General features: G+C 39.3%; 1 protein-coding gene across 1 annotated transcript in view; it reads left to right on the top strand.

Annotated features, from left to right (window-relative positions):
- The window catches only part of LOC116089332, a 119,291-nt gene that overhangs the window by 1,489 nt on the left and 96,102 nt on the right, over nucleotides 1-21,700 (top strand). The window contains exons 2-3 of the mRNA XM_031368944.1: nucleotides 3,573-3,699; nucleotides 14,990-17,320. Coding sequence (XP_031224804.1) covers nucleotides 3,681-3,699; nucleotides 14,990-17,320 — 2,350 coding nt within the window. The 5' untranslated portion in view covers nucleotides 3,573-3,680. The remainder of the gene's footprint in view (nucleotides 1-3,572; nucleotides 3,700-14,989; nucleotides 17,321-21,700) is intronic.

Raw genomic sequence — 21,700 nt, 5'->3', positions numbered from 1 at the left:
GAGTGCATACCATGTTTGTTCTTTTGTGATTGGTTTACCTCACTCAGGATGATATTCTCCAGATCCATTCATTTACCTGAGAATTTCATAAATTTATTGTTTTTAATAGTTGAGTAGTACTCCATTGTGTAGATGTACCACAATTTCTGTATCGACTCCTCTGTTGAGGGACATCTGGGTTGTTTCCAGGTTCTGGCTATTATAAATAAGGCTGCTATGAACATGGTGGAGCATGTGTCCTTATTACATGTTGCGGTATCTTTTGGGTATATGCCCAGGAGTGGTATAGCTGGGTTCTCTGGTAGAACTATGTCCAATTTCCAGACATTACATTTTTAATAAAAATCTCAATTGCTAATTGATTTATGTCAATTTTATTCTAACATGGCGTTTGTGGGTCAGAGCAAAATACTCTGACCATGGCATTTGGGGTAAATTGTCTCTAATTAGACCTTCCTAAAATAAGCCGATGCTACTGACCTAGGCTGGTTCACACACACCTCCCTCGGGCAACTAGTGGTTGCCTACTCCTGAGAGAGAGGTCCTCATGTTGATGCTAAACTTAGTGAGGACATCTGATCAGCATAACACACAACAACCCAGAACTCCTGGACTCAAGCTACCCTCCTGTCTCAGCCTCCCGAGTAGCTGGGACTACAGGCGTGTACCACCAACAGGCTTCATCTAGCAGCTGATGGAAACAGATACAGAAACCCATAGCCAAATATCTCAGCAAATCTTGTGGAAGAGTTGGGGATAGAATTGAGTGAGCCAGAGGGGTCAAGGACACCATAAGAAGACCTACAGCATCAACTAACCTGAGCCGGTGGGGGCTCACAGAGAAACCACCAACCAAAGAGCATGCAAGGGCTGGACCTAGCCCCCCCACACACACATTCATAGCAGAAGTGTAGCTTGTTGGTCCCCTAACAATTGGAAGAATGCTGTCTCTCACTCTGTTGCCTACCATCGTATCTCCTTTCCCTACCTGGATTGCCTAGTTGGCCCTCAGTGGAAGAGGAGATGCTTAGTCCTGCAGGGACTGGATATCCCACGGCAGGATGGTACCCAAGAAGGGCTTCCCCCTCTCTGAGAAAAAGGGGAGGAGTAAACTGGGAGGAAAGGTGGGAGGGGGTGCTGCAGTGGGGATGTCAAGTGATTAAATAAATAAGTAAATAAATAATTGAAAACAGTAAACCAGTGTTATTGCCAGTTGATCTTATGTGCCACAAGATTTTTATGACAATATGTATTTTCTCAGTAAAGTTTTTCATCATTAAGAATTTAGAAATAAAAAAAAAAACTTAGAAAGATCTTTATTTTTCTCATTAAGAATTTAACTATTAGATACTTTTTAATTTCTTTTTTGCTCTGGGAACTTTTTGTTTTGTTTTGTTTTGTTTTGTTGGTTTTTCGAGACAGGGTTTTTCTGTGTAGCCCTGGCTGTCCTGGTACTCACTCTGTAGACCAGGCTGGCCGTCGCTCTGGGAGTTTTAACTCATTCCTCTTTGTATAAATTCATAACACCAAATAAGTAGACGAAATCCTTCATTTAGAAATAAAGCTAAAAAGAAAATCTCTGCCACCTGGCCTTGTTAGTCTCTCTTGCTAGCAGTTCACACTTACATTAAACTTAATATAAAGACATTTAACCATTCAAAGAAATTTTTTAGTAACCCTGTGAACAACCTTGCATTATTATTATTATAAAATGGTCTTGGCTTCTTTCTCTTCTGGAGAAAAAATATCTAATGATCAAGTTGGCATTCTTTTTAATGCTGCTGCAGGAGTGTGGCTTTGGTGGAGGAACAGCTCAACTCCTTCATACAATGTGCTTCCTTCATGGCCTGCTTCTTGATTTGTTTTTCCAAAGTGCAGGATAAAAGTTCTGGATATAATCTCACTTGGAAAATGCAGTTGTGCTCCCAAAAGTGCTATTCTTAGGAGACTGACCGGACCTCAGTGAATCTGAGATGGTATGTTAGCTCTGATTATCTGTCTAGCATAACCATAGTCCTAAAGTAATCAAGTTAAGCTGATTACTAATTAATTCTAAACAACTTTCCGTTTTTTCCTTCCCCATTGACAAGATTGCAATTTGCAAACTTTAAGTATATATGTGTATTTGTTTGTTTGTGTCTGTGTGTTTGTCTGTGTGTATGTGTTCCAGTGTGTGTCTGTGTGTGTCTTTGTGCCTATGTGTGTGTCTGTATGTCTTTGTGACTATGTGTGTGTGCACAGTATACACACACACACACACACACACACATACACACACACAAACTCCATAACAGTATATGGAGGCCAGAGAAAAATGTTTAGGAGTCTTTTTTCTAATTCTACCATGTGAGCTCAGGAACTCAATCTCAGATCATTGGGCTCTGTAGAGGCAGACTCCTTAACACACTGAGCCATCCTACTGGTCCAATCTTCAAACAAACAAAAAAAAATAAGGTATGCCAAAAATAACAAGCCTATGACATTTTTAACACCTTCTTGCTTGCATTGGTTTTGATTATACTACAGAAAGTTACTTAATGAATAAAGCAAACATGGAAAATATTTTAAGTTGCAAATTCTAAATTTATCTGAAATGTCTCTATTAAATCTTAGTCCAAGCCCCCTTGGAGCACTCTTGTATCGCTGACATTAACACTATCACCAAATTATCTATTCTGGTGTAACAAAATTTCAAGGTACCTAACCTGAAAATTATGAAAAAGCAATGAGGTTGACATTGCTCACAGTACTCTAAATAATGCTTAAAATATTTGAATGTACCACGCAATAAAATTGAGATTAAAACATTTTAAATAACACATTTACTTCGGCCATCTGAAAGACTTGAAGATGTAGAATTTAGTCATAGACAAGTCTTAGCCTCCAATGAGCAAAGCAGTGTTTTGTTTAGGGAATAAAGATTGATATTATGAAGAGCACGTGAGAGTTTTATTACTGTCCAAAATTGATCAGTGTAGTTATAAATCAGTATACCTTGAGTCTCAGGAAAAAAACAAGAAAGATGCTTCAGGGGTCTGGCACTGAGCAATCCAAACACTTTCATTGCACTGTAATCCCCGATGTACTCACCGACAATTTCAGCTCACACACGCACTTAGGTTCAAAGCACAGGAACCCTTTGACTCTGTGAAGCTGAATGTCAACACAATGTCACAGGAAATGCAAGCAATCAAAAAGTCAACATGATTTGTCTTCTTACTCCAACAGCCCTGGCCTGCTAATTTGACTTGCGAGATTTTCTGTCACAAGTCATGGTTAGCAGGAGATGAAAGGATATTGGGGAGCTAACACCTGAGATTAGAGCACAGTTTGGGTACAGCCTGTGAACATTCACGGAGCTCAGGGGGGAAAATTTAATTATCTGTCACTGAGCCTTCTTCCTAGGAACTTGTTGATACAGAAAGAAATAGAATCTGCTCTTATACCAAGACAACATTGAAAAATATATAAGCTTTGGTGTGCAAGAACAGGCAGAGGAGGGAAGTAGGGTAGAACAAAGGCAAGCAGAGAAGGCTAGCAGAGCTCATAGCGAGTTTCCTCTGGGCTTCAAGACCCTGACACATTAATGTTACCAAGATCCTCTCTAGATGAATTTCATTCACCCTGTCCAATTCCATCTTTTTTTGAATGGAAGTTTCTGAGTCAAAAGCACTTGGTTCATGCAGAACAAAAGAATGGGTATATATTAAAAATGCATATGTTTTGGATCTTAAGTCTTGATGACGGGGCTCTAAATCTACATATTTATTATGTTTCTCATCACAAATGAATTCAAATCAGAGAATCCCTAGGCTCTGCTGTAAAGCCTTTGAAATTTACATCATATTTACATTTTTATATTAAGTCTATCTCATAGCCCAGCCCCTAGCTCAATGTACTAAAGTTAAAGATTGCCTCTTATAACCATACTGGATTTTCTCTTTTCTAATCAGACTTCCTTCATTGAAGTCATCCTCTAGTAAAGTAGAAGACAAAAGTACCCGATGATGTGAGAGAAGACCCCCTGTATTTAACAGAACAAAGCAGTGAGAATCTTAAGACACATCGAGTAAAAGCATCCTTGTCCTTTAGGGTCTGGCAGGAAGAGGACAGTGCAGCTACTCTGTGCATCCTTTCCTTGGACATTTTGCAACCTTCTTATTTCCTCTGATAAGAAATGAGGGTTGAAGCAAAGGATATCCTCAAACACATGATGGACACGTAGAGCAAACTATAAAGGATTCTTATTTTCGTTCATCCTTTCCTTCCTGGTGTAACCTAATGTATCAAACTTTACTACATGTGGATTTCATTTTCCTTGGTTTGCTAGTATAATTCTGTCTCTCAGTACCTTAATACACCAATAATAACAAGTAATAACAAATTATACTAGCCAGTATCCTTTCCTATCTGCATTTCATTCCGTTAGACTCTAGGAGAGACAGTGATTTAATATACATGGGACTAGTTTGAATTGTATTTAAAGCCAGATATGTCTATTTATTACTTACTTGCTATTTAATTTAATACTCCTATTATTTCTCTATCTTCAGAACACCATAAACAATTGAGAATAGAGCTATTTCTGACTTCCTTTTGTAACAACATCTAATGTGTTCTTTTTTTAAAAAATTGGATACTTTATTTATTTACATTTCAAATGTTATCCCCTTTCCCAGTTTCTCCTCTGCAAACTGCCTACCCATCCCCCCTTGCCCGGCTTCTATGAGGGTGCTCCTCCGGAGAGGTTCTGCCAGATCCTGACCAATATAGATGCGGATGCTCACAGCCAACCATGGGACTGAGCACAGGGACCGCAATGGAGGAGTTAGGGGAAGGACTGAAGGAGCTGAAGGGACCTTATCTGGCATCAATGGGAGAGGAAGCCTTTAGTCCTGTGAAGACTTGATGCCCCAGTGTAGAGGAATGCTAGGACGGTAAGTCAGGAGTAGGTCAGACTATTCTACTCAAGAATTAGGTTCATCCATGTAGTTACACTTGGTCTACTATGGGTCAAAGAGGATGGTAACATTTATGTTCATGTTAGGACTCTTTCATACCTAGTTCTCAGAACTCAGGACCCTAAGAGATTCACGTACCAGGGAACACCAGAGATCTCATTACTGGGTTGATATAACTGCCCTTTGGGTGCCTCCAAAACTTAACTGTAAAATGTTTGGAGGAAGGGAAATCAGTTGTACTAGTTATGAGATTTGGTTGTTTCTATTTCAACTAGACATGTTCAAATCTTCATGCATGTAAATGTCTGTAAATAAAAATTAAATAGTCATTCTTTCACAAGGGCAAGGAAGCAAAGATGTAAAGAACAACTTTCAAAGTGCACTGAAGTTTCCTCAAACAATGTTTACTAAGGATGCTTAATTCCAAGACCCTAGCAGACTATTCAGCAAGAATTACCTACACATCCCACATTTGGAAGTTCTAATCCTCATCACTGTATGCCCACTGAATGCAGGCGTGAAATAATGTATGGGTATTACTATAATAGCTTTATTCCTACAAATTCTTCTTTTCCCCTTCTTACTTTTATAAATTACAGACAAAAGAGTGTAGTCTTAATTCCCATGCCACCCAAAGTCAAGCATGATGTTTAAAGTCAGGATTTTCTACTTTGAGCATATTTGCAAAAGTAAATGTGAATACTTTTAATATTTTTAAACTTAGACTTTTCAGAATTTGTTTCACTGATAAAGTTAGTTTTTAATGTACAGTGTCTTGGAGAAGTGGCTCAGTCAGGAAAGTGCTTTTCACAAATGCATGAGAAATTTAGCTTGGATCCCCAAGCACCATGGAAAACCCAGGAGTGACTGTGTGTGTCTTTTCATCCAGCACAGGGGAAATGGAGACTAGGATTCCTGGAGCTCTTTGGCCTTCCAGATAGATGAGCTCTGGGTTCTTCAAGAAACTTGCAGCCTAGCCAGATTGATGAGTTCTGGGTTCACCAAGATATTAAGATGCAGAGTCTCTTAGTTTGAATTTCTATTGCTGTGATAAGACACTGTGACCAGAAGCAATTTTGGAATAAAGGGGCTTATTTTCTCTTAAGATCTTAGTTTGTCATCCAAAGTTCTCAGGGTGGGAACCTAGAGTTAAGAACTGAAGTCATGAAGGAGTGCTGCTCACTATCTTGTTCTCCATTGGTTGCTCATTCTGCTTTCTTAGAACGCCCAGGACCACAGCCCAGGGATGGCATCATCTAAAGAGAATTAAGTTCAATCATCAATCAAAAATATGCACCGCAGACTCTGGTGGGAATATTTTTCAGTTAAGATACATTCTTGCAAAATTACTCAAGCTTGTGTCAAGTTGACATAAAATAAGTCAGTATAAGCAACTGAAGGAGATGAACAGCATCTACCTTTGGCCTCTACATGCCTGTGTGTATGTGCATGCACACTCACACAGACACACACCCACTCACAGTCTTTTTATGACAAACTTTGTGCTAAAAACTAGAAAATAATTTAAACAAAAAAATTGATGTCTTACTGAATTCATAGAAACTAAAGCCAGTGGGCTTCACAGGGGTGACGAGATGGCATCCTGCCTTGGAATTTGAGCATTTAATATATGAATTTATTCTATAATTTAGTCTTCGAGAATTTTAATAGTGAGAATTATCTACTCTTTGTGAGCTTTTCTTCCTTTCTTGGTAATATAATTTTATATTTCAAGTTTTCAAGGAAATGATTCAGCTCGGCAATAAAATAGAAGAACGTTAAGCAATTTGTCAGAAGTCTTACACCAGTGAGAAAATTTAACAATCCTTTCTGTTTTCTGAGCATGCTGGTATCATGACTCGGTCCTGCAACAGATACACAGTGCTCGCACTTTCTGCGGTGCAGGAAGTACAGCACAGAGACACCAGATACGGTAGGACTCAGCTTACTCAACAGCAGTCCTCGCATCCTCATTGTTGATCTGCAACAGAACAATTAAGCACTCATGAAAAATACAAACCCAGGGAATCTGTAACAGCATAGAGTCCTCTATATATATCCAAAGGCATAGTAGTGAGGCATTTTATTTGAAATGGAATTAAATAGAATGAAAGTGTTTAGACTGTTTAAAATATAAAATGGGAGACCCTTAAATATTATTAGGCAGGGAAGTGACATGATTTAGTTTCTATTTTACAAAATCAGTCTGGCTTCTCAGTGAATCATAAAAGAATATGAATTTGGAAGAAAAGGATTTTAAAAGCTACTGCAATAATCCAGATTTTAAACATGTTTATATATAATACATATGCTGTATGTGTGCACTTGGAGACAGAATAAGACAAATTTGCTGGTGAGTTGAAAGGAGGTTAAAGAGAAGAATATGAGATGACAGGGAGAGGCTTGGTTGTAACAGAGTGAATGGAGATGTTACTGATAGAGATGAGACACCATCATAGGAGAAAGATCTGAACCAGCAGAGGTCTTTGCAGACTCGGGACCAGACATTAGCTGGAGTAAAATCTCAGCTTAATTTTCAGGAGGATCTATTTAACAACCTCATGTTTAATCCTGAACTTCTATCCAAATGAAATAAAGAGTTTCAAGAACTAAGTTATCAACTCTACATTTGGAAGGATGGTGGGTAAAAATACCAAAAATAAGATTTCTCAGAAAGAGTTTATGAAGAAATGAGCAAGCAATGATCAGACAACTTGTCTGACAAAGGGACCAATGAGCCATTGCAATGTCAAGAGAGTGTGGCGTGCTTCTTTTTCTGTGTGAAACAATGCTCAGAGTGTGAATACACTGAAAACCAAGAAGTGACTGAGTTGTAGCAATTTGGCTGTCAGTTGCGACCTGGACAAGAGTCCTGTCGTGGAGTCTGAGGGGATAATAGGCTGCTCAGAGTGAACTTGAAGAAAGATGAAAGTTGAAGAGTGTTGACCCAAGCTGTTAACTATGTGTTGCTGTAAAGGCATGTGACAGTTGATGGAGAAGTAAAGATGCAGACAGAAATGAAGTCTGAGAGGAAGGAGACAATAATTGCAAAAAATTGGTCCAGGGAAACATCGTCTAGAAATGCTTACATTACCCACAAAATAAGGACTTTGATAGAGTACGATAAATTTCAGAGAAATTTGTCATGTTGGTTGGAAAGTAGAGAGACAGAGTCAGCTCCATTTTAGCATAGACTGAGTGCCAAATTTATCCTCCCACAGGTAGGAAAAAGGGTGGCAGGGGGCCTTGTAAAAGAAGGAAAAACGTTTGCTTAAGAGATAGGAAAGCCTCTTGCTTTCCTGTCCTCTAGGACTTTCTATTGGCTACCCCCAGTTCCCTATCCCCCATTGCTACACAACTCTGTTCAATTTCCTAACCCTCTGTACATCTCCTGCCTCTCCTCTCACACCTGATCTTGCCCATCTTTTTGTCCTCTTCCCCTCCTCTGTTCCTCCCAAGTCCCTCCCACCCTCTATCTCCTGTGATTATTTTGTTCCCCTACTAAGTAGGACTGAAGCTTCCACACTGTGGTCTTCCTTCTTGAGCTTTATTTGGTCTGTAAGTTGTATCATGGGTAATTCAAGCTTATTTCTTAATTCCCACTTATCAGTGAGTACACACCATGTGTGTTCTTTTGTGCATGTGTTACCTCATTCAGGATGATATTTTCTTCTAGTTCTATCCATTTGCCTGCGAATTTTATAAAGTCTTTGCTTTTAATATCTCAGTAGTGCTCCATTGTGTGATTGTACCACATTTTCTGTATCCATTCCTCTGTTGAGGGACACATGGGTTGTTTCCAGCTCCCAGGGCCCAGTGGGGATGACATTAGCTGAAATACCCAACAAATGGGAGAGAGAACCTGTAGAGACCATATCCAGAGGTTAAGCATAGCCCCTGGTTAAGGGATGGAATCATCCACCCTTCTCAAAATTTTAACCCAGAATTGCTCCTGTCTAAAGGAAATACAGGGACAAAGAGTAGAGCAGAGACCTAAAGAAAGGCCATCCAGAGACTGTGCCACCTGGGGATCAATCCCATATGCAGCTACCAAATCCAATCACTGTTGCTGATGCCAAGAAGTGCTTGCTGATAGGAGCCTGATATGGATGTTTCCTGAGAGCCTTACCAACACAGATGCTGATGCTTGCCACCAACTAATGGACTGAGCACAGGGACCCCAATGGAGGAGTTAGGAGACAGACTGAAGGAGCTGAAGGGGTTTGCAACCCTATAGGAAGAACAACAACATCAACCTACCAGACACCCCAGAACTCCCAGCGCCTAAACCACCACCAACCAAAGAGTACACATGGAGGGACCCATGGCTCCAGCTGCATATGAAGCAGAAGATGGCCTTATCACACATCAATGAGAGGGGAGGCCCTTGGTTCTGTGAAGGCTTAATGACCCAGCATAGGGGAATGCTAGGGGGTGAAGAGGAGGTTAGTGGTGGGGGGCACCCTCATAGAAGCAGGGGGAGGGGTGGGATAGGGGGTCTGCAGAGGGGAATCTAGAAAAGGGAATAACAGTTAAAATGTAAATAAATAAAATAACCAATAAAAAGAAAGAAATAGGAAAGAAGGAAACATTATCAGTTTTCTTGTGGGAAACTTTCAGGATGACAATGGAATCTCCATATGAAATTAAAAACTAAAAACTTTGAAGCAGGTATAAGGGTTTATACTATTTTTTTTCTAGTAAGAACAACACTAAAACTTCTTGAAAAGGTTGAATTCCTTACTGTTGTAAAAACATTCTCCCTTTGCCTTAATTATGCTCTTTGGTGACTCGAAGATAAGTTTGTTAAGATTCTTCTCTTTTCCAAGAAAGGATAAAGGCTACAGATAGCATTAAAATGGTTGAATGTCTTGAAGAAGGGATCACGTGGGGCAGAAGTATAGAAACAGGAGTCAGGGATACTAAGGGGCGACAGCTTCTTTAACCCCTTATTGTACTAGGGTATGATAGGCACTGTGGTTGCAGCACACTGTGCTACACGAATGGAGAGGCACTTTACTCTCATTACTGTCTGATTAATTATACCCTTCATTCTGCTCATGTGACTCATATATACCAACGAGCCTGGGTAGTTCCATGAGGACATGTTGCTGCTTCTCACAGAAGTAGAAAACAAAGGAGATATAGGGGAGATTTTTCAATATTTTTTTATATAAAACTGGAACCTTATTAGCTAAGAACAAATAAAATGCATAGAAAATACATCAAGAAACGTGAAAGGAAGCTATTATAAAACACAGTTAGGTCTATGTTGGCACAGACCATGAAATTCATTTACTCATGCATATATATGTGCTAAGCACTATGGAGACTAGTAGGTATACACTGAACAGTACATTAAATTTTCTAGAACAAAGTTGTGCTCTCTCACAGCTAAAACACAAATCAAGTACAAAATTTTTCCAGTATGAGAAGGAGCAATACAGAGTGTTTAAACCATGTGCAAAGAGAAAGTTCACCTACGTCCTAGCAGCCTGGTAGAGTCCAGGTTCAGTTAGAATCTCAGGTTCTCATCTTGTGTGAAATGACTTTGTAGCCACTACACAGTGTTAGTCATCAACATAGTGCATTAGATGTACATATAAAGTATAAGTACATAAAGAGTCACTGGTGTCATTTGAATGGAATGAATTGTAGCATTTTCTATTGTGTTTCTTAGAGACAACTACTTCATGAAGATTGTATTCGCATTTATTTCAGAGGTGACGAAAACAGCCTCAGAGATTGTAAACCCAGATCTCCTGAGTCTACGTCCATAGTGTTCACCACTGTATACCGTGGGACAGCCACAGTTTCTGCTCCCACTGTATACAACCATAAAGAAATAATTTATAAAGAATTGCTTATTTATTTTATGTATATGAGTACACTGTAGCTGTCTTCAGTCACACTAGACGAGGGCATTAGATCCCATTACAGATGGTTATGAGCCACCATGTAGTTGCTGGGAATTGAACTCAGGACCTCTAGAAGAGCAGTCGATGCTCTTACCTGCTGAGCCCAAGAAATAATTTATAAGTCCTTTTGAAGTAGTTTCAAAATTTGACATCCCAATATCCATATAAAACAATGATTACAAATTAAACATGTTAAATTGTGTATTTGTAATCTGTACTCAATCAAATTCCCACATTGCCTTTCTAAGGAGAAAATGTTATTGCTCGGCTGTAAGGACTTATTCATGCTTATTGGGAGAGAACAGGAAAGAAAGCTGGAAGTGCCGATGAATGTCAGTTTTTCCAGAGACAAAGGTGCTCTAAGGAAGAGAAATATGCAAAAAGATCTAATGTTGCCAGAGTTTGGGGAATAAATAGGATTGGGAATCAATAGATGCCATGATGCCAGGGATAATAAGAAAAACGAGTTGAGGGGAATTTAAGTACATCTTTACCACATGAGCCAGCTCCATTTAATTTGGAGAAATAAGCATCTTGCTTGGTGAATCCACTGTCAGAACTTCGGACCTACACATAAGGTTGCCCTGTTCCTAGTCATGCAAGCTACTTTATCTGGGTTTTGCAGATCACTTAGTCATTGTGAAGGACCAAGGCAATGGAAATCAGATGCAGCTATGTGCAAAAGCAGATGCCCAGCGACAGCACTAGCGGAGTAGTGCGAAGGATGCTTTCTCAGAGACCTCTGCCTAATACATGCTGTCCCTTCAGATACCGTCCACAGGGACATAACTCTGACTTACGGCAGAGATGGAGAATGTCATCTTCCAGGAGGAGCTACCAACACTGCTGACATGTATATCCAGTTTCATAATACTTAAATGTGGACGGTCAGATGATCCTGTAATGGAGGTAAAAGATCCTCCTTACAACACTTAGCTCAATGAGGCTAATACTCTAATGACTTTAAACATAGGTAAAAATTACAAAAGTTACATCAGTTTGTTAGTATTAAAAATGGAGTACAAAAAAAAATCAATTAAACAGTGGTTGGAAAAGTGGATTGTCCTCTTGTTGCGGATGCTGGTTTGATTCCCAGCACTCACATGGGGACTAATAACCATCCATAACTCTAATTCTTGGGGAACTGGAAACCTCTGCTGGCCCCTGCAGACACTGGGTATTGAGGTGGTGCATGCACATACCTAAAAAGAGTACAAATATGAAATATAATAATTACATTTTAGAAAATCCATTAAACAATGGTAATTTTGCAATTTTCATCCTAAACATCTAAAAACCTGTGTGTGCATTTATTTATGTATATGTTATACATGTTTGAATTTCCATATTGTATGGCTCGTTCCAATGAATTGTTGAGGAACAACTAAATAGGAAGAGAAAATATTTTCAGGACAATAACATATAGTCAAAGTAGAATACTACAGAGGGAGACATGATGCTGACAAGTTGATAAGTGAGCTCATTCGCACTTTGATGAAATCTAAATTCTGACTGAAAATAATTTCAAGTTTGGTACTTTCGAAAGGTAGAGTTAACTGAGGATCGACATCTTCCAAAAATGAGAGGGAAAAGAAGAAAAGCATACAGAAAATGGAAAGTCTTGAATACTACTGTATGTAAGTCCAGTTCAATTGTTTGGTGGAGGGGATGTACAAATTAATAACATCAGTGTATTTTGTTCATTATCACAGAGATATTTGTATAAAAAAGGAAGGGATGTATTAAGAAATGCTATAGAATAGTTCAATGATTTTTGCCTTAGAGTTGTATTGCTATAAAGAGATACTATGACCTTCACAACTATTATAAGGAAAAACACCTCATTGGGGCTGGTCTACAGTTCAAAGATTTTGACCATTATCATCATAGTGGAAAACATGGTGGATGCAGGCAGACATGGTGCTGAGAAGTAGCTAAGAGTTCTACATCTGGATCCACAGGCAGCGGGAAGAGACAGTGATCCACTAGGCCTGGATTAAGCACTTGAAACCTCAGAGCCAGCCTCCAGTGACAATTTTCCTCCAATAGGACCATACCTACCCCCAAAAGGCCACACCTCCTAGTACCACCACTCTCTATGAACAAACATGCAAACATATGAGTCTATGGGGCCATTCTGATTCAAACCACCACAGGTTTTCACTACAATAAATGTACTCCTACACCAACTATTATTTATATGCACTGTGGACTAAAAACTTTTAACTAGAATGTTTACTCATTTCAACATAGTCAATTAAGCTCCCACCTCGCTATTAAAATCTACTGCTAATACATTGCTACATAACTTTCTCAATTTATCTGCTACAGTCAACTAAAAATTACTGTAAGTGTAAAACTATCAAACAGTATGGGCTGTGCACTGAACTTCCTTTGGCATGCAGTATTTTAAGAATCAATGCTAACCTTTAGTTATGGAAGGGAGTCTTCCCATCCATACACTGTGATTGTGTCCATGCTTGATTGTAAGTGGCCTTTAGAGTGATTTGCCTCCTTGTCTCCTCTTCCATGCCATCCATGTGACATACTCATTCCCAATTGTAAGCAGGCTTATGGAAGTTATCCTAGTACCCGACAAAAGCAGCTCTTCCTTTAGGGCTGAAGAAGGGACAAATGGGTGTGGACAGAATCTTCAAGCACTATAGTATACTTCTTACTTTCTTGTCCAGGGATCCACAGAACTAATGTATAGTCCACGTAAGCATATGGATATTATGTTTAAATTCATAACATTTAAAATAAATTTATAAAAAAATTATTAGCAATTTTTAACTTATTCAGTTGTTTAAAAATATCCCTTTTGATGAGCCAATAAGGTGGTTCAGTATGTTTGCCACCAAATTGTGTGACTTGAGTTCAATGTCTGGAGCAAACTAACTCCCTCAAATTGTCTTCTGACCTCTATATACACATCATGGTGCACACACACACACACACACACACACGCTCGTGTGTGTGTGTGTGTGTGTGTGTATGTGTGTGTGTGTGCGTGTGCGTGCGTGTGCATGCACATGTGTATGCATACATACACACAATAAATAAATAAATAAATAAATAAATAAATAAATAAATAAATAAAAGCAAATGACATTTAAGCCATGCTTTGGTACATCTTCTTCATTGATTGCCATAGTACTAGCATCTATTGTCATTCTTCTGTTTTCTTTAACTTTAATATATAATCTCCTTATATATTATTTGAAATACATGTTTTGCTCACAGTATTTTTATACAAAATCAGATGCCTCATATCCATGTTAACAAACTTCAGAAAGTAAAAGTAAAATATTCAATTTTAATAAATAGTAAAATAAAAAAAATACAAGATGTCTATTGACAATCCTTGGGCCGTATGTGATGTCTTCATGCATTGACCTCCAACTTTAGAAAAGAGCCTTAACAATGTGAGCCAATCCTCAAGAACAAGGTGATTTCAAAGTAAATGAACAGAGATTCTAAGTGCTCTCTTGGAAAATGTGTGAATCTAGCAGTAAGTGATCTCCTCCCTTCCTCCCACAATGCCCACAGCAGCTATTGGCTAGAGATAAATATGGGTATCAAGCCTATTTTATTTGTTAACATTGCCTGGATGCCATGGGAATTCGAATTTGTGAAGATACCCAAAAAAAAGTTTAAGGCAATGGAATCCATGTGATGTATTTGAAAGGCAGTCTATAGACAATACTAAATTCTCCTGCATCCTCTTTACCAGAATCTTTAACTCTGTGGAATTACATGGAGTTAGACATAGGCTGTGGAAGAATGCTACATTTAAATTTTTAGAGCATATCACTTAACATCTTATCAAGACATGGCATTTAAAAATTAGTTGCATCCATTTCTTTTTAATTTAACTCAATTTCAGAAGTTGCCTTAAGTTTATTTTCTAAACTACCAGGTTATTCTGCACCTTAGGATAATTAATGTAAAATAACATATTTATTTGGACAGAATTTTCATGGAAACCAATGGAAACTATTACCCAAAATAGTTACAGATGATATTTCTATATTCATCCTATGATTTGAAACATCTGTTCTTTAAGTGGACATAAAACATTTCTCTTTCCTCTCTTCTTTGTTTTTTTAGGTACATCTCAGCCATCTGGTCAAGCATGCCCCCAAAATGTAAAAGATTTTGAAGAGGACATCAAGGGACACACTTCAGAGGCTGTGCTTCATCAGACTAGGGCATTAGGGAAATTGAAGGAAAACGGAAATGAGTATATATCTGCTTCTATAAATGGAAAACAGAATTCCTCTTTTCTTGTCAAAGATGAGAAACAAGCTCCATCTGACAGCAAGGTACACATGAGTATGGAGAATGGTTACCCTCCTCCGGCCATCTCTCATCAGCTAGAGGAAATTTTACCAGTGGCCATGTTTAATGACTGTGAAAATTCGTTGCCAGGGGAAATTACAACAGATGATTTCCCAAACACTGTAGAAGTCTTAAAGCCAGCCAAAGGCAAATTTATTAGAGAAGTCAAATGTGGGGCTCTCAATGTACACATGGAAACCACAAAAAACATTTTCTGTAAAACAGGAGCACAGTTCCTCACAAAAAGGAGATGTCCAACGTGTCACCAACATTATTCTGTCCAACAAGCATGGAGAGGCACCAAATCTCGGGGTCGCTTCTCTAAATACAGTACTGTACTGGCAGAAGAAGTTAAACATAGGGTTCCATCTACATACCTAAGAAAGGTTTCTAGAAGTGAGGTCCCTTCAATGAACATAAGCATTGTAGGAAAAGAAATTATGGTGGAATACATAAGTAAAAGACAGAACGTATTCATCAATATATGTCATCCTAAAAGCATAGGAAAACCAACAAAACACAGAAGAGGCTCCTTGACTCACATCCCGAATCACACCACAAATCACACCAAGAATGAACCCCGTGAATCTCCTTCACAGCCTGGCATGAATCGCCCTGAAAACCAGAGGCTTGAAAACCAGAACCAGAGTTCAGATACTTTGCACCACCACACTCCCTCTAGTGTTAATATTGTCCAGAGAGAGAATTCAGACACAACTGTGGTTTCTCTAAGCTCGCCTCCCAAGAGAGAGAAGAAGAAACCCAACACACTGCCTTCAGCCTCCGATGACTCTGCTACCTCTCAGCAGAAGGTCTTACAAATCACTCAGGACAAGCCCCTAGAGCAGCATTGCTTCACAGCTGACACTTGCCCTCCTGCCTCATCGGAAACCTTAAGGACCACAGGTTTAAATAATAGGGATTTAAGTAAAATGTCTTTTGAGGATTCTAGGGGTGTGGCTGAAGAGAGAAGAAACAGCTCTGACGTCAGGGAAAGTATCACCTCAGATTCCCAAGTACAGCCATGCCCAGCAGGAACAAATGGTCCCCTAAGTACTGTGAATGGCATGATTCCCATTCAAGATGCCTCAGACTCTGCATTTTGTCCTTTGTCTCTCTTAACCTTGCAGCTCTTGGGAGAAAAAGCAGCCAACATTGGCTGTAGAGGTGACAAAACACTACCAAGAGAAGACTATGAGAGCTCAAATTCCATATCTTTTCCTGTCGGTGAACAGGCTACAAAGCCTTCTCCTTTACTCAGTCCATCTCACAGGGTCACCAGATGTTCAGAACCTGTAGAGACTCCTGGGAACACAATTTCCTTTAGCCAGTATATTGGGGTTGAGACAGAGCAAACAAAAGTACATTACAGAGATATTAACAAAACTATTTTACATAGCCACTCTTCTGCAAACACACAACCATTAGAAGGGAAGAACCCACAGAGTCCAGATGTCAGGAATGCATCCTGCAGCAGTCTCGTTTCAAAGAGCCCACTTCACGGCAATATTCACAGGTCTGTGGAATGGAATCAAGCAGAGAACCATGCAAATCATGGAGAGAGGGCCGGCCTCAGCAGAACAGAAGTGCCAGTCATGACCTCCATAACTGATGAGTTAGAGCAGAGACTCACTACTCAGAATTACAAAGAAGGCACAGTTGATTCTAACTCTCCCATGGCTATAAGAAACCCTAGAGAGTCGACTAGCTACCTGGAAAATGTTGAAGGTGACACATGCCAGGCACTACCAGTGGTGAAGGATATATGCTACCGAGATTTTGTAGACTTAACCAGGGAGAATCAAAATGAAATCTGTTCTCAAATAGACTTTCCACAAAACTCTACTGAGTCCACGTCTGTAGGACACACTACAGAAAACCTGTTTCTGATTGATAAGATGCTAACCAGCGATGCAGAGCCAAACAGTAATAGAGAACAGAAAACCAGTGGACTGAACGACTTCCAACAGGGGCCAGCGGAGTGCCAAAGGACTGCATCAAGAGCGTACTGTGAGGAAAGCAGGAACAAAAGATACGTCCCAGAAGCTTCCTACCACCCTGTGAACATGTTGTCACCTCAGAAGCAGAAGGCCCTAAAAGGTACAGTGGACTTCCTGCAGAATATTTAGATTTTGTTATTGTGATATGTAGGAGATTTGAACAGTGTTGGGTGAAGTTATCTTTACTGCTTGGGAAATTTTTTTCTTTATTGGCAAGATGTGTTGAGCATTTTAGAGTTAGACCAATAGGAAGGAGAACCTATCAGCCTGTTTCTTTAGAGTAAAACCGACTCTATCCATAAGTGTGTAGAAAAATCACCATGGCTGCAGCTTAATATAAATTTTTTTCCTCTTTAAAAGATTGATATATTGGCAAATCAGTTTTGTTTAAAAATGTTAATCGGTGCCACTCTTAAAATAATCTACTCGTCTTCTGGCCTTGCAAGGCAAGCATGTTTAAGAGAGTAGGAAGGATATGCTGGTAGTAAAATGTGTTTTAAAACCAAGCTGGGTATTACACGGGCAGAGTTTTTCATGTCTCTGGAGGATGTGTGGAATAGTAATTAAACCAAAGGACAAAGACCAGAGACACCCTTAACTAATCCCAACTGAACCATCCATAGGACCTTTAACTCCAGCTACCCTCCGACCTCTGGTTTGTGTTGCCTTGTCTTGCTCAAACAATTGATACAGCCCAGGTGCTCTTGAGCTCTCGAGAAGGGCTAAGGTGGATGCTTTTTCCTAAGTACATAATGCTGCCTGTCTGGTTTCAATCTGGGAAACCAGACAAAACATTGTTTTCGTCCCTTCATAAACCGTCCTTCTGTTTCTCGGTGAGTCCAAATTATTTAATAGTTAATGCTAGCATTATTTAATACTATAAATTGAAATGGTCTTCCAAATTGCAGATGGCGTGCCCAATGTGCTCAGAAGTGAGACTGAGAACGAAGAAACTTATGAGGGGCACCGTCTTTCCTCTTCTCATAGTCTCTCTTTTAATGAAAGAATGTAAAAGCACGAGCAAAATTATTTACTCCAAGGTTTTTAAAATTTTTAAAAGTAGAAATCAAATACAAGAGGCATAATCTACTGGATAAGTGTGGCCATAAAATATGAAATTTGATTTATGAAAAGCGAATCATCTAAAAAATAATCTAAAAGCTGCACAATTCCCTCCGCTGTAGGAGAACCCTAATGCAAACCCTGCTGACTCCAATGGCTGCCTGCCAGGACCTGTGTAGCTCCAGATCCCAGACCATCCCCATCAATTCCAATATTTGTGTCAGTGCATACTTATTTAGAACTGCAATGGAACCTAAAGCATGAGCTCTTAGGCTTCCCAGAGGGGACATGTGCTCACCTCAGTGAATATCCCTCTCAAACTGTCTTCTTTATTCCCAGAAGTGTGCTGCTCCATATACTGCCTCTCCCAGTACAGCTAAAAATCCAAATAAGAATCCAACCACAAATGAGATTACTCTGAATAAACTGAAATTGTCCCCACTTGGTAAACAACCACGGTTCTCTACATTTCAGCAAAAATCTGTTCCTACAATCTTTTACTTCTCCTCCCCTTGATAAATCTGTTCCAGCCACAGTTCATCTATTTGAATTTCTAGAACCTTCTAGGGCCTTCCATCAGGCCCTTACCATGGGCTGCTTATGCAATTTGGACCAGTCTTTCTCCATATACCCACAGAGTCATTTTTTTTCCATTGGTTTATTTGTTTATTCCCATTACATTTTGATCACAGCCCCACCCCGGTCCTCTCCTTCCAGCTTCATCCCCACAACCTCTCTCCCTGCCTCCCTTAATGACACAGGGCCATTCTTAGTGTGTCTCCTTCTGTGATTTTCTTCATATAATAATCACAGTATGGACTTCTCAGAAACCAAATTTCCAATTGCAGTCTGAGCTGTCCTTGTTCCATCCCAAGTTCATCCTTTTTCCAAATTTTGTTCTTATATGTAACACTTTGTTTTAATATTCTGTACATTTTACTTGCTTGTTTATATCCTCTTTATCACCTAAGCTGTAGGTTTCAGGAAGGTCTGTTTTACTTTTTTTCTTTTCTAACCAGTGTATATCTACAGCATTAGACAGTACCTGCCCATCAATGTAAAGACTCTTGAGTATTTGTTGGTTGAATTTGGGGAAGTCGTATCAGGTTCCTCTGTGTAATAGCCTGATACCATACCCTTGCACTTTTATACAGAAAACAGTTCAGAAATAAAATAGCTACAGACATTTTATTTAAATGTATAAATGTTTTCATATTTTGGGTTTCCTTTATACTTTACTAACACTATCGTCCTGCCATCTCAGGCCAAAATTGCACAACTTTTCAGGGTAAGAAGTGCTTTGAAAAACTTGGGTTGTTTCACTAGAATTTAAGAAAAATCTTTATAGGCAAAAAAAAAAAAAAAGTCCTGCTATTTGCATTTGGCAAGAGATCTTTTCCCACTCGAAATCTGTGTGCATGCATAGACACGCAGAAGAAGCCGTGATATAAGGCTGGGTGCATCAGGAAGTAAGAGAGTCAGTGCAGTAGAAAGGAAAGGATATGTGTCTTGCCCCTTTAAGAATAAAATTCTAAGTTCTCTACCAAATATGTTGTAGACTTCTTGGGGTAGAATTTCTTTGGCTAAAAATTAGCTGAAACCTGTGCATAAGATCTGAGAAAATGACAGACAATATATATCCTATTCATAAGGTCAAAGAAGGCAAGAGTTTATCACTTACTAAAGTCTCAAACTCAGTGATATTTTACATGGTGTAGACATATTCATGATTAAACAGTGATTTATATGTAATATGACACATAATCTGCATACAGTATGTACAATAGTTTGCTTCCCCATAGCTCTAAAAAAAAGAAGAAATTATTCTAAGAGACCTGGCAAAGACTACAGATTTGAGGACATTTGAGATCCCAAGCTTCTAATCAATAGCTAGGAACAGAAAGATGAATGAAATCCATCTATTCTCTGGTACAAAATGATGACTGTTGTGATAGCTTTCAATAAAATGACTTATGGTGAACCTGAGACTTCCCACACATGTGCTTCTTAACATGAAAAGCCCAGCCTGTCCCAGTTCTGGTCCAGTGCTGCTCCAGTTCCTGGATCCCCACTTCCTGGATCCCCCACACTCTCCAAGGGACTACTTTTATGTCCACTCTTAAAGTGCCCATCCAGTCATACTCACCAGAAGACTACTCTCATGTCCACTCTTAAAGTGCCCATCCAGTCACACTCACCAGGAGACTACTCTCATGTCCACTCTTAAAGTGCCCATCCAGTCACACAGTGCTATGACAAAATCTTGGTACTGAGATACCTTTTCAAAAACAAATACAGGGAGGCTAGGAAAGTCAGAGTGAAGGAATCGGTGTTGAGTGTGGTGGTGTGCTTTCTTCCTGAGACAGAGATCTCCTCTTCCAATATATATATGCCTTGGAAGACTGAAGAGCAATATGGCTGGGCTAGTTTTCTTCAGAAATTTTATGGGACACTATCTTATTCATAAAGTCAAAGAAGGCAAGAGTTTATCACTTGCTAAAGTCTCAATATCTGATTATGAGTACATTAGGTCTTGATTTCCAAAATAGGAACTTTCAAGGGACACATATGTTCAAACCATAACACTTGCTTATACTTCTGTGTTTCATAAATTAATACATTGTCCTACTTAAGTGAGAGTATATATTTTGACAGGTTCCACTAGGAGCTTCAGTGCCTGCAATCCAGCCTCAGCGCATCACCTGATTCACAGAAAACACAATGCATACGCTGGATATTCATGGAAATAGGGAGAGTCCCACACATTGGCCTAGATTAAAAACACCACAGCAAACCTATCTACCTAGTTGAAGTATAAAAGGAATATAGGTCGTGAACTTGAATTTGGGGAGGTATTTATATTTAGTCACAGGTTGAATTGACAGCTCTATACATTAGTAGAAGTGATTTAATTATTGGCCTAGTTTGTATCTCTCTTGCTGAAATAAGCACTGACTAAAATCAACTTGGGGTAGTGAAGGGTTGTTTGGCTTATATGTTATAGTTGATATTGAGAAAGTCAGGCCAGGAACTCAAGACAAATCTGAGAGCATCAATTGAGGTGGAGATCATGAAGGAACTCTGCTTACTGGCTTGTTCTCATGGCCTGCTCAACTTGCTTTCACACACAACCAAAGAACAAACATAAGGGTAGTAATGTCTACAGAGGATGAGCATTCCCACATCAGTCCTTAATCAAGAAAATGCCACACAGACATGCCACAGTCCAGTCTGATGGAGGCACCTCCTCAATTTACTTCCCCTCTTCCCAGGTGACTATAGTTGGTGTACAGTTGGCAAAACATAACTACCACAAGTATGTACCATGAGGTTGGGTGAGGTTTCCTTGATATCTTTTGCAAGTCTAAGAGTACCAATACCAAGCAATAGAATAAGTGTAAATATTTAAAATTTATAG

Source organism: Mastomys coucha, unplaced genomic scaffold, assembly GCF_008632895.1.
Source record: "Mastomys coucha isolate ucsf_1 unplaced genomic scaffold, UCSF_Mcou_1 pScaffold14, whole genome shotgun sequence".
Classification (NCBI taxonomy): domain Eukaryota; kingdom Metazoa; phylum Chordata; class Mammalia; order Rodentia; family Muridae; genus Mastomys; species Mastomys coucha.
The sequence above is the reverse complement of the archived record's forward strand: the minus strand, read 5'-3'. Positions and strand labels throughout refer to the sequence as shown.